Genomic DNA, 13,675 nt, shown 5'->3' with positions numbered 1-13,675 from the left:
TACACCTAGGAAAATTTTTGAAATTTTGCGAAAAATTCTCTGAGTTCCCGGTTTAGTCCCGACCTATTTTAAATGCATACTTTGGGCCTCGAGGGCCCATTTAAGAAACAATATGATTGATTTCAGATATGAATAGTAAATAATATGAATTAATTGTATTTGATCTGTAAACTCCGATAATGCTTCGTAACCCTGTTCCGGTGACGGATATGGATTAAGCCTGTTACAACCCTTGATACAAATAGCGCAGTCAAGATCCTTCAAGAGAACCATAAAACTAACATAAATCTAAAAACAAGAACCTGCCAGCAGCGGCAGACAGAAACATGTTAAAAAACAGACTTATTGTATGTTATTTTTAAACATACATTTGTTTCTATATTTGTTTCTATATTCACATACAAAGTTTGATGTTAAAATACCCTAAACTTGAGTCTAAAGTAAGTATATCGAAGCTTCCTGCACATCCATCTTATATATTTTAGTAATGGGCAAACATGTTCATTATTCTTCCAAGAAGATTCAAATTCTTTTTTATTTTAAATTTCCAATACTGCCCTTAGAGAATCTCAGTATATCAAATATTAATAAGCTCACATATTCTTTTTGTTACCCGTCCCTACCCCCGAATTTCTCAATGGAATAGCCGTTACCATCCCACCACCAAAAGCATAAAATCGAAACAAAAAACTTTAAAATACCTTTCCACGCTCCTTGTGAGGCGGTTACACGCACGCGTCAACTCCTTCGCCTGAATTTCCCGCCCACGCTCTCACCAAGCGCTTAAACCTAACTTCCCACTAAAGACAAAAACAAATTCCGCCGGGAAATATGACGTGAGTTATCAAGACAAGGAAGGGAAGAAGGATGTGCGTAGGTTAAGAGGGAGTGGTGCGTAGGATAAGAAGCCACCTGGTGCGCACATTAGCGATAGTGGAAAGATGGGCAATTCTTTTTAATAATTAATAAATTTGTTTTTTTAATATAATGTAAAAATTGTTAATGGTGTTGCTGTCGACTCAGTGTAGTGTGTAAGATCACGATAACACACAGACAAATGCAAAATGATAATTAGAAAAAGAAATTTATACGAAAGAATACAAAATATTATTAGTAGAAAAAAAGAATATTTTAAAAAGAAAATATAAAAGATTGGTGGAACAGTTTGAATGGGGTGTATTAAGGTGTGGTGCTCTCAGTAGGATTGATGTTGGGAGTGATGAGACTGAGGGCGATTTAGATACAAGAAGGAGCCATTGCTTGTTGAATTTCAACTTTTTTTTTTTGTGCTGTTTTTGGACCTATAATTTTAGCGGGAAACTCTTTCTAACGACCCTTCAAACGAGAAGGTTGGTTTTCCCTTTTTCTTCTTCTTCTCTCTTTTTTGAAAAATTTTGGTGGGTGTTTGGTTTCCGGGAGAGTTGGGGGAGAAAAATAACACAAAAATATAACATTCAAAAACTGGTTAAGTTGTTTAAACAAAGGGTGTTTTCAAGTATTGTGTTTTTCCTTTGAATTAAACATTTTTTCGGTTTAATTGGAGTTTTCTCTGTTATTTTTGTTTTTATGTAAGATGTAAATTAAGAGAAGTATTGAAATTTTTTGGGGTTAAGGAAATGGGTTTTTATTCATTTACTTTTTTGGCTAATTTCTTTGGTTTTGGGTTTAGCGTTTAATTGTTAGCCATGCATCTTTTATTTCTCTTTTCTCTATCTTGGATGATTTTTTTTTGGTGGAACTTTTGTTCAGAGGTGAAAAAATAGATGGGATAAATATTGATTATTAATCATGTTTCCTTTCAGATTTGATTTTCGGAGTTTGCTTCTTTTTTCTTCTTTTTTCCATCTGTTGCTATTGAATGACTCAAATAGAAGCTCTCAATTCTTCCTTATCCGTATTCATATGCTTATGCATAATTTTATTTAAATGTTTTGGGTTTTCTTTGAATTCTCCTTTGTTTTATTCAACCTGTTGCGATTTTGCTAGGATCTACAATTGTTTCACTGCTATGCAATCTACTTTTGAAGCAGAAGAAACTATTTTTTCTGCAAGTTTTGTTATTTGTTTTGTGCATATTAAGAAAGGTCCTATGGAAGAAAATCTTTCTAGTTTTGATGGTAATGAAGAATTTTAGGACTAGGAACAGGAGTAGCAATAGGTCCACCATGAACATAAGAGACAAGTGAACAGTGAGCTCCAATAATGAAAACAGTTGACAGCTTAAGACTGAGCTGGGTAGAGGAGAATCATAATTGGTTTTCAATCTTTTCTCACACTTGGATACAAATAATCTGTGTTTTCTGAGAAGAAAGCACTAAATTCAAGTTGATTTTGCGTAATTGATTGCTCTTTAGTGGAATCATAAACAGGCCGGGGAAGCACAAAAAGATGTCATTGTCCATCCTTTACCAACTATTCTCTATTATCTATGACCTTGCACAGCAATCAGTGCTGTTGCCGATCCTACTATGCAGCATAGATTTATCTTCCTTAACTGTTAGGCTTCTATATGTCCAAATAAAAGGGTCTAATTGCCGATGCACAGTATTAAGTATCTTCAAAGGTTATTATGACTGAATTAGACTGGGGAGGGAGTGGGAACTTTAACTTGATGATAGAACATGTAATGCAAAGGGGGAAACGGAAAGAAAGATTATAGGAGCTTGCAGCAGTGTCCTGATTGTTGAAGCTGTGATACTTGCTTAGGAGCTTTTAAATGATTCTTTTGAATTGAAGTTGAAGCTGAAAATCAAAGTTTAGATTGGGGCGATATTTTTCTTTCTATTTGTTGGTAGCATTTACTTCTTTTTCATTCATTCTTACAGATAGGAACCACATTTTAGTTGTTTACACTTGCGTTCATGCCATGTTTGTTTGAGTGCCATGATGGGAGTTAGGGTTTCAGTGTTATTTTCTTTATACGATGTTGAATTCTTTAAATAAACTTCAATGGTGCCATTGAAGAGGTCACTAAGACTGGTTACACTCTCGTTGATGGTTCCATTATGGGGACCATTTTTAACAAGATTTGCTTACAATTTTAATCTTGAAAATCTACCATTTCTCTTCCAATTTTTTGTGCATGGATGAGTTCTATATTTTAGTCGAAGCTTTTTATTTCCCTAATTCTAGTAGGACTAATGCAATAGTTACTTTTGATTTAAATCACGAATTTTTTTTTCCTTCTAATTTTTCTTTCATGAAATTCTTTTATTTGCTTTCTCAAAGAGATAATTGATTCTAGTGAGCTTGTTGTCAGTATGATATTTAGGAAATAAAATATGTTTTTGAACATGCTTTTTCTTCTTTAGTTAAACCTCTTGATTTATCAAAGGGTGATTCTCAATTGAAAATGCCATTTATTTGATTGGGGTTGTCCTAAAATATGCAGCATCTTTGTGATTAGCTTTTATAATTATATTCTTTGTTGCCTGTTCGTTTTGTGCTTCTCCCCAAGCTTATACATACCTATGTCTTGTTTCTATCCAGACTTTAAGCTCTCAATGCCTATAATATCAATCTAACTTGTACAAAAGCTGCCACCATTATCAATTCCAGAAGCATGGACTTTCCATCCACCCAGTTTGTGCCTTCAAGAATGATGGGTACCTATGAGCCTATCCACCAGATTGGCATGTGGGGGGAAAATTTCAAGAGTATTGGCAATCCCAGTATATCTGCATCAGTGATTGTTGAAGTGGATAATAAGCTAGAAAACGAGGTGCAAATTTTTGAGGCATTATTATTTGCTTGGTAGTAAATCGCGTTTTATCTTATTTTGGAGACAAGTAACCATTTTTACTTGAAATTTTCAGTCTGAGACTGCTTCACATGAAATGCCAGCACCTTCTTGCAAGCATGACCAAGAAGCAAGCAAACCTTTTGATAAGGTACCAGTGAATTGCATGTGATGCTAATTGTTTGTTTCTTTTTGGATGTTAATGGATATAAAGTTTACAATATGCTCCAAGTCCCTGTACTCATTGTATATTTGGAATTTAGTCCCTCTACTTTTATTTTCACTTTTCAGATTTCAAAATTTAGGTTCAACAGTTAACACCGTAAAAATTCTTCTGTTAAATTTACTCGTATGACATGTTGAATTTAATAGAAGAATTCTAAGGATGTTAACAATTGAACTTGTATTCTTAAATCTGAAAAGTAGAGACAAATTTCTTTAAATAAAAGAAAGAGGATGAAATTCCAAATGCATGAAGAGTACACAGATCTGAAGCATATTTTAACCAGATATAAATATTGTTCTGTATCATGCTGAGCAATATCAGATAGACTGTATCTATTGGTTTGTTGAAAAAGTTTCCTACAAAATTTTAAAAGATGGTATTACTTTCAGTTCTAAATTTCTAGGCTCAATTCTTTTTGATCATTTCTGCCACCCTTGCACTTTTTTATCTTGTAAACAAAGAAGCTCTTATTTTGCTGCTTTGAATTGTATTTTGTTCATTCTCGCTCCTATTTCCCGTTGTTTAGAAGACTTGTAGTTCTGAAATGTGGTCATTGCATTGCGTAAAAGCTTTTATTTTTATTTTTCTTCTTTTTTAAGATGAGTCTAGGAGATGCAATTATGGTATTTTCTGCCAAATATTTCGTGCATGTCAATGGCAGATGTTTTCTGATTTTATAATGTTAGCAAGGAGACCTTTTTCTTTTTTCAACTAGCTAATGAGGCCTTCTCTTTTGTTAATTTCTTGTCTTGTCAATGATGATCCAGTCCTTGAATTAACTTGCACAGTATCTCAACAAATCTAATTTAATGGAAAAATATATGTTCCCCAAACCTGTTTCATTCAGTAGCTGCTAAATTCATAGAATATGTCGTATTAATTGTTGTTTGTATATGATCTGTTTACCTTAAATAGGGGTCTAATCTGCTTTGTGCATAATACCTTTAATATCTATAGATACAAAGACGTCTTGCACAAAATCGTGAGGCTGCTCGTAAAAGCCGTTTGCGGAAAAAGGTAAGTGGATGTTGGTTTGCACTGAAACAGATGGGCTGAAGGCAACATTCGAACTTCTGTAATAACTTGATTTGGAATTGCCTTTCAGGCATATGTTCAACAGTTGGAAAGTAGTCGTTTAAAGTTGATTCAATTGGAGAAAGAGCTTGAACAAGCAAGAGAACAGGTTTGAAGAAGATTAATATTGTTGCTATTTTTGTTTTTTTTGTCATTTTAGAATTGTTTAAAGCTACTTAAGCAATAAAACTTTTGCAGCAGGGTCTTTATATTGGTGGAGGGTTAGAAGCTGGTCATCTTGGATTTTCCGGAGTAGTAAACCCAGGTTTGTTTGTCAAAATACTGGCAGTTATCTCTATTCTTTTGTATCTTTTGCTCCAAATATTCCTTTGTCTTGTTGAAATTCTATAAGATGCTTTAGTTGTTTCGATATCTGATGTTTCAAAACTACTATTTATACATATTGATAAACGGTGAATTACATTTCATCCACCACTAAATTTTGGTTTTGAACATTATTGAAAGAGTCGATTAAATACATTGTCAAGTTAACAATTAAGTTGTAAGATGTTAATCATGTTTGTTATGTAGCATACCTTGGGAACAAATGTTAGTTGTTCTCGAATCAGAGGATTTGGCCTCTGCAACCTTGAGAGAGTCTTGGGCCCTTCAAACCTCATCTAATCCCATGTTGGGTTCATAGGACCATTTGTTAATGGAAGTAGTGGATCAGGTCTTATCTCTATGCTAAGTGGCGATTCTTCACATAATATTCTCTCAAGTGCTTCCATGTCTTCCCGGAAAATCTTGTGAGAGAACGATGGTACCTTAAGCAGAATAGAAACTTTTTGAAAGCTAAAGTATGGCATTGCTCAAAAGTAAAGCAAACCTTATACACAAACTAAAAGCATCACTTACTCGAGGAAGTAGTGAAGATGGGGTAAAATGGGATAGGACAAAACCTAAGTCTATGAGCCAAATGACCTGCAATACATACCAATTAGGCTAGTTGTTAAAAAGGAAAGTAGATTAATTTAAGATATGCTAGTTGTAAGATTATTGTAATTTTAGAATAATTAATTTGTATAGATTAAGAAATGATTAAATTACTCCTAGATTGTTGGGTTGCTATTACCTATATATAGGTGTTGTATCACAATTGTAAATATATAAGAATAATATTCTTTTCTTATTTCCCATATAGTTTCTATTTGGTATCAGAGCTGGAAATTTTTTCCTAACTTCTATAGAAACCCTAAAAATTTTTTCAGTAGTTCTTAGCCATGTCTGAAACTTCATCAAACTCTACTTTCTCATCTGCCCAACCAAAATCTACTGGAAATCATGATTCCAACTCTGAGTTGCATTCTATTCAAATCACCAATATCAATTTAAATAGTGATAATTTTTTGTGTTGGTCTCAATCTGTCTGAATGTATATTCTGGGGCGAGGAAAGATTGGCTACCTGACAGGAGATAAGGAAGCACTAGCAAAGGAGAACCCCTGTTATGCTCTTTGGGACCCTGAAATTCCATAATTAAGACATGGCTTGTAAATTTAATGGAGATCGATATCGGTTCCAACTATATGTGCTATTCTACAACCAAAGAACTCTGGGATAATGTTAATTAGATGTATTTTAATTTTGGAAATCAGTCCCAAATTTATGAGTTAACTATAAAACTTGGAGAGATTCGTCAAGGAGAGGACAAGATCACCAAGTATTTCAATTAATTGAAAAGACTATGGAAAGATTTGGATTTGTTTAATAATTATGAATGGAAGTCTCTAGAAGATTGCAAAAACTATAAAAAGATGGCAGAAGATCATCACATTTAGAAATTTCTTGCTGGATTAAATGTTGAATTTGATAAAGTAAGGGGGAGAATTATAGGTTGATAGCCTCTACCTCCCATAGGTGAAGTATTTGCAGAAGTTAGAAGAGAAGAAAGTCGCTGAAACATGATGCTTGGAAAAAGGGAGACTACTGTACCACTTGAGAATTCAGCCCTAATGACTTCTGATGCCAATAAAGCCCAGCTGAGGCAGCAAGGACAAAAGTCTTAAGTGGTGTGATTTTTTGCTTCAGCCCTAATGACTTATGATGCCAATAAAGCCCAGCTGAGGCAGCAAGGACAAAAGTCTTAAGTGGTGTGATTTCTGCAAAAAAATCATGCCATACTCGAGAAACCTGTTGGAAAATTCATGGCAAACCGGAAAATTGGAAGAGTAACAGATCCAGCGATAAACCTAATAATGTTTTTTCCTCTACAAGTGAAGCTGAGATAGGTTCGTTTAATAAAGAGCAACTAGATCAAGTTCTAAAACTGCTAAAATCAAATTCCTCATCCAGTATTCCTAGTGGTTCTCTCGCTCAAACAGGTAGCAACTCTAATGCTCTATCTTGTAGCCAAATTCTTTACCATGGATCATTGATTCAGGAGCTTCTGATCACATGACCTCTCTGTCACACTTGTTTGATACCTATTCACCCTATTCTATGAAAGAAAAAGTTAGAGTTGCAGATGGTAATTTTTTGTCTATTGCAGGAAAAGGAAAAATAAAATTTCAAAAAGTATACATCTTGAATCTGTTTTGTTTGTTCCTAATTTTTCCTGCAATCTATTATCAAATAGCAAATTAACTAAAAATTCTAATTGCTATGTTGTTTTCTTTGATTCTCACGGTGAGGTTCGGGATCGGAACTCGGGGAGGATGATTGGCAGTGTTAGGATGATCGACGACCTATATTATTTTGATGATTATTGTTCTGCGAATAAAACAGCTCAAGGCTTGAGTGGTATTAGTTCAAGTTCTGTTCGTGACCAAATTATGCTTTGGCATCATAGATTAGGACATCCTAGTTTTTCTTATCTAAAATACTTGTTTCCATATCTGTTTAAAAACTTGAATTTTTCTTCTTTTCAATGTGAGAGTTGTGTTTTATCTAAAAGTCATCTTGCAACTTATCTTACAAAACCATATCATGCATCAAAACTGTTTTACCTAATTCATAGTGATGTGTGGGGACCTTCCAAGGTTACCACCATGTTTGGAAAAAAATGATTTATAACTTTTATTGATGATCATACTTGTCTATGTTTGGTCTACTTGATATGAAAAATCAGAACTAAAGAATGTGTTTCAAGAATTTTATAAAATGGTTGAAAACCAATTTCAGTCTAAAATCAGCATTCTTTGTTCTGATAATGGAACTGAATATTTCAATGTTTATTTGGGAATTTTTTTAAAAGATAAATGCATTTTACATCAGTCACTTGTTGTGATACTCCTCAACAGAATGAAATTGCAGAAAGAAAAAATAAACATTTACTTGAAGTGGCTCGTGCCATTATGTTTTCTATGCTCGTTCCAAAATATTTGTGGGGAGAAGCTATTTTGACTACACCATATCTTATCAATAGGCCGCATACTCGTGTTCTAAAATATGTCACGCCTGTAGATCATTTTAAAAGGTTTTTTCCTGAGTGTAGAATCTATTCAAATCTATCATTAAAAATTTTTGGGTGCACTTTTTTTGTTCACATACCTAACAGGTTTTGCTCTAAACTTGATCCGAGAGTAGAAAAATGTGTTTTCATTGGGTATGCTCCGAACAAGAAAGGTTATAAGTGTTACAATCCAGTAGCTAAATTTTTTTTTGTAAGCATGGATGTCACATTTTTTGAAAACCAGCTTTAATTTCCTACAAAATTTTTTTAGCAAGAAAGAGAGGTGAAAATTTTTTGAAAAAGTTCTACACTCTTGCCAAATCCTGTTTTTAATGATTTATCATCATCTCTAGAAAAAGTAACTCAAGATGTTAGCCATAAGGAACATCCTAATCAATTACATGAGTCACGAACAGGGGGAGAAATACTAAAAAAGGATAAAATCACTCTTGAACTTGAGCTCTTGGTTTATTCACGGAAAAAGACTTAGAAAAAGGGTAATGAGTTGCCGATCAATCTACCACGAAACCATTCAAAATCCTTGGGGGAAAGTTCTACACCTGATTCTGGTAATCTCGATCCTATTTTGACTTCTCAACCTTTTTCTGTTTCTGTCTCTAATTCTGATTCATCTCTTTCCAACAAACCTTTTGATCTTGACATCTCTATAGCCCTTAGAAAGGGAACTCGAACTTGTACCCAACATCCTATTAGTAATTATTTATCCTGCAATAGGCTTTCAACTCGTCATAGAGCATTTGTTAGTAAATTGTCTAACGTGCTTGTTCCGAGAACTATTAAGGAGGTTTTAAATGATCCGAATTGGAAGTTAACAGTTATGGAGGAAATGAATGCTTTGAAGTAGAACGGTACTTGGGAGATAGTAAATTTACCCAAAAATAAACAAATTGTGGGATGTAAATGGATATTCAACATGAAATTCAATGCTGATGGAAATATAGAAAGGTATAAGGCAAGACTCGTCGCTAAAGGGTTCACTCAAACCTTTGGCATTGATCATCAAGAAACTTTTGCTCCCGTTGCAAAACTCAATTCAATTTGAGTTTTATAGTCCTTGGCTGTGAATCAAAATTGGCCCTTACACCAGTTGGATATTAAGAATGCTTTTTTAAATGGGGGTTTAGAAGAAGAAGTCTAAATGAGTTTACCTCTGGGTTCTGATAAAGGGTTAGGAGAAAATAAAGTCTGTAGGTTAAGAAAATCTTTATATGGGCTCAAATAGTCACTTAGAGCTTGGTTTGAACGGTTTGGAAGGACGGTAAAAGCTCTTGGTTATTGTCAAATTTAAGCAGATCATATCATGTTTTACAAGTATTCAAATATAGGAAAAATAGCTATTTTGATTGTGTATGTGGATGACATAATCTTGACAGGTGATGATCATATTGAACAGAAGTTAAAGAAAGGATTGGCTGAACAATTTGAGATAAAAGACCTAGGAGCACTCAAATATTTCCTTGGGATGGAGTTCTCTCGATCTAAAGAAGGTATTTTTGTTTCTCAATGCAAATATACTCTGGACTTGCTTAAAGAGATAGGTTTGCTTGGATGTAAAGCAGCTGAAACCCCATTTGAACCCAACCTGAAATTGGAGCATGTTGAAGGTGAAAATGTGGTGAATGTTGATAAGTTTCAAAGACTCGTTGGGAGGTTACTTTACTTATCCCATACATGTCCAGATATTACATTTGCTGTAAGTAAAGTAAGTCAGTTCATACACTCACCAGGACAAGATCATTTTGAAGCTATATACAAAATTCTAAGATATCTAAATGGGACTCTTGGTAAGGGGTTATTGTTTAAAAGACATGAACATTTGTTGGTAGAAGTCTACACTGATGCAGATTGGGTTGGAAACACTATTGATCGAAAGTCTACATCAGGTTATTGTACTTTCATTGGAGGAAATTTAATCACTTGGAGAAGTAAAAAGCAAAATGTGGTAGCTAGCAGTAGTGCCAAAGCTGAATTTAGAGCAGTTGCCCATGGTATTTGTGAAGTTTTGTGGATTAAAACCCCTGCAACCTTAGTGAAACCTGTAGGATGACACTTCAAAAGAAACATGACCTGGCCATTTCTTGGCTTTGGAGAAAAAGGTATTCAAACTTTCTCTCAAATTGCAGCTAACTTGATTTCCTCACAAGTAAAAGGATCTCAACAGTTAAACATCTTCCATTGGACATTACAAGTTTTCCTAGAGAAGTTACATGTTGTTAATGAAAGACCTTAACTTCTTTTAAGAATTGAGTTTCTACTTAGCTGAAGATCATACATCGTATTGTATGAATAAGCTATCAAAAGCTTCACTCTTTTGATTGAAACTGAGCTAAATTCTTTATTTATATGCTGTAGAAACACATTAGTCTTCGATATTAACAGTGTTATTGTTAGACCACCTTGAAAATTTTTTTGTAGTATATGAAGGTTCATTGACAACTCTCTCATGTACTGAATGCAATCTTTCAATGATATGTTCTTCGATGCCCTTTTCTTCTGGTTTCAAGTTAATGTTCATTCTTTAATGTTTTCAATGATTAGCCTGTCTAAGGATTCTGCAGGGATTGCTGCGTTTGAGATGGAGTACAAACATTGGATGCAAGTACAAAACAGACAATTAGGTGAACTGAGAACTGCTTTGAATGCCCAGATAAGTGATATTGAGCTTCGCATAGTTGTAGAAAATGGCATGAGCCACTATTTTGAACTTTTCCGCATGAAATCAACCGTTGCCAAGGCAGATGTTTTCTATGTGATGTCTGGTACGTGGAAAACATCAGCAGAGAGATTTTTCTCATGGATTGGTGGATTTCGGCCTTCAGAACTTCTTAAGGTGATGCATAATATAGTTTAATTAACTGTAGATCATAGCATTCCTGTTTAAGGGGAGGAGAACCTATATTAGAGGACCTAACTGCAAATTATTCCTGCAGGGTGGCATTGATGAAAACTTAGATGAATGACTATCTATATGGATGTATGTGCAAATAATTCCTATGGATGTGTGCTTGCATTTTGTCTGAATTTTGGGTGTTTTTCTCTTTCAGTTTATAGGTTTTGCCTTTCTCTGTTCTTAATCCTTTGCAATTGCTCTCTTCTAGGGTTTTCCAGGATTTCTGCATCAAAAACTAAATATTTAGTATCTTGGATCACTGAATTTGACCAGTAGTTACCCTTATGTTGGTTCTGCTTGGTCTTTTCACCCACATGATTACAGAACAATTGAGGTCATTGGTTAATCAATTCTGCTTTAAACAATGTTAAACTTGGATGTCAGTGTTGGATACAAGAATGTGTCCAACATGAGTATGTTCAGTTCTTTTTAAAAGTTTTTCATGTATTTAGAGGATCATATCCTTTATCCATCTAAGCATCACATATGGGTACTTAAATAAAGAGTCGAAGCAACATAAGCTGTAATAAACTAACTCTGTAATCCCATATTACTTGATGGACATAATTTTCTTGTATTTTTCATTGGAATTCTGGTCCAAGCTCTATCACTAAATATGGAATCTTTTTATTTATTTTTTTATTTTTGTGATCATATGTTGATTACAGGTGCTCGTGGCTCAGCTAGACCCCTTGACAGACCAGCAAATTTTTGAAGTTTGTAACCTGAAACAATCATGTCAGCAAGCTGAAGATGCCCTTTCGCAAGGCATGGAGAAACTCCAGGAGACTGTATCTGCGACTTTAGCAGCTGGTCAACTGGGCCAAGGTACATACTTTCCTCAGGTGGCTATGGCAATGGAGAAGTTAGAAGCTCTAGTCTGCTTTGTGAACCAGGTAATGATTGCATCATCCATGGTCTCATGGGCTTAATACAAACTATTTTAGTTTTTCCTCGCATTTGCTCTTATCTTAGTTATTTTACCTGTGACTGCCACTTGTATTTCACATACATTAAAGATATGAGTAGGGGAAGTCTGAATTTAAGATCCTCCAAATATGAAAAGAATTAAATACACATATTTGATACGTACACGTGTTTTGAATCTCATAATGAATGTAAGTCCATGGTCTACATCATCGTTGTTTCTTTTGTATTGTGAAATGATGTTTAAATATAGGCTGCACCAACTATGATGGGTAATATTGGTTAAATTGTATCCTTGGAATTTTCTCCGTATGTTTTTCATGAAACCTAGGGTTTCCTAGACCTTAAGGTGCAAACTGCCAGTCTTGGTCAATGAATTTTTTGTTGTGAACTATGTTGCCAGATACAGATATGAGTCCAACATGGTTATATTAAACTTTTTGGAAGTTTTTCATATGCTTGGAGGATCGTACCCCATATTCATGTTTACTAGAATCCTGTTTAGGAGAATTTTTTGAATTCGAATCCACATGACAAAATCTTGTTAATGTTTTGGATATGAAAAAGAGGAAATCTGGGTGATGTTTTGAAGCTTCAACTAATGTCTAATATTTTTCTATGTGCAGGCTGACCACCTACGGCAAGAAACTCTACAACAGATGTCTCACATCCTAACAACTCGACAGGCAGCTAGAGGCTTGCTTGCTTTGGGAGAATACATCCAACGTCTTCAAGATTTGAGTACACTATGGGCTACCCATCCTCGTGAACCTGCCTAGCCTTACAGTAGAAGATATTGGATGATCACTGCAAGAACTGTTCGTCCTGCAAACAGACATGCCTTTTGGTAAATGCCATTATAAAGATAAGTAGCATCGATTTATGCAGTCCACATTTTTTTGAAGCAGCTTATCAGAAAACTGAGGTCTGAGATGTTGAACATATGAATAGTTAATTTTACTTGGGGAAGGTTGAGATCAAATCGATTTTCAATGCTTTATTGTACATTATGTATAATCTTAAAAGTGTGTATATACATAGGTTCTACATTTGAGTCATATATAGCAGTTGAAACTTCTATGCAAAATTTATTGTTCTTTCTGTATCATGGACATGGCCAATGCTAATTGTCAAAAGTTGCACATGCATTGGATCATTCATTGGATGTTAATAAAGTTTCACTTAATATTAATTCAATGCTTCTTAACATACTTACAATCTGAAAAGCACAAAATATGTTGTTTTCATTGTAGTGGCTGCGATCTATATTGCTCTGCCCATTCAGTTTTTATAAGTTTTGTTGTATCTAACACATATTTAGACTTGGGTATGCAACTATGATCCTCCAACATGGAAAAAATAAATTGAAATACCAGTATCAAACACAGACTTGTATAAAAAACTT

General features: G+C 34.4%; 1 protein-coding gene across 6 annotated transcripts; it reads left to right on the top strand.

Moving 5' to 3' along the window:
• The first annotated feature begins 1,141 nt into the window (after positions 1-1,141).
• LOC105763676 (transcription factor TGA1) lies at positions 1,142-13,467 on the top strand. 6 transcript variants are annotated; one of them, XM_052625523.1, is made up of 10 exons: positions 1,142-1,349; positions 3,559-3,721; positions 3,816-3,890; positions 4,923-4,982; positions 5,071-5,148; positions 5,238-5,304; positions 9,827-9,940; positions 11,012-11,283; positions 12,012-12,239; positions 12,897-13,467. In XM_052625523.1, the coding sequence occupies exons 2-10, from the start codon at positions 3,563-3,565 to the stop codon at positions 13,047-13,049; spliced, it is 1,206 nt and encodes a 401-aa protein (XP_052481483.1). In that variant the 5' UTR covers positions 1,142-1,349; positions 3,559-3,562; the 3' UTR covers positions 13,050-13,467. The 6 variants fall into 6 exon arrangements, with proteins under 6 accessions (XP_052481483.1, XP_012437433.1, XP_012437430.1 ...); XM_012581979.2 differs by having other exon boundaries at positions 1,144-1,349; positions 3,490-3,721; positions 5,241-5,304; XM_012581976.2 differs by having other exon boundaries at positions 1,144-1,349; positions 3,490-3,721.
• The last annotated feature ends 208 nt before the right edge of the window (positions 13,468-13,675 follow it).

The sequence above is a fragment of the Gossypium raimondii genome, chromosome 12, assembly GCF_025698545.1.
Source record: "Gossypium raimondii isolate GPD5lz chromosome 12, ASM2569854v1, whole genome shotgun sequence".
Taxonomy (NCBI): domain Eukaryota; kingdom Viridiplantae; phylum Streptophyta; class Magnoliopsida; order Malvales; family Malvaceae; genus Gossypium; species Gossypium raimondii.
This window is presented reverse-complemented; position numbering and strand designations above follow the sequence as displayed.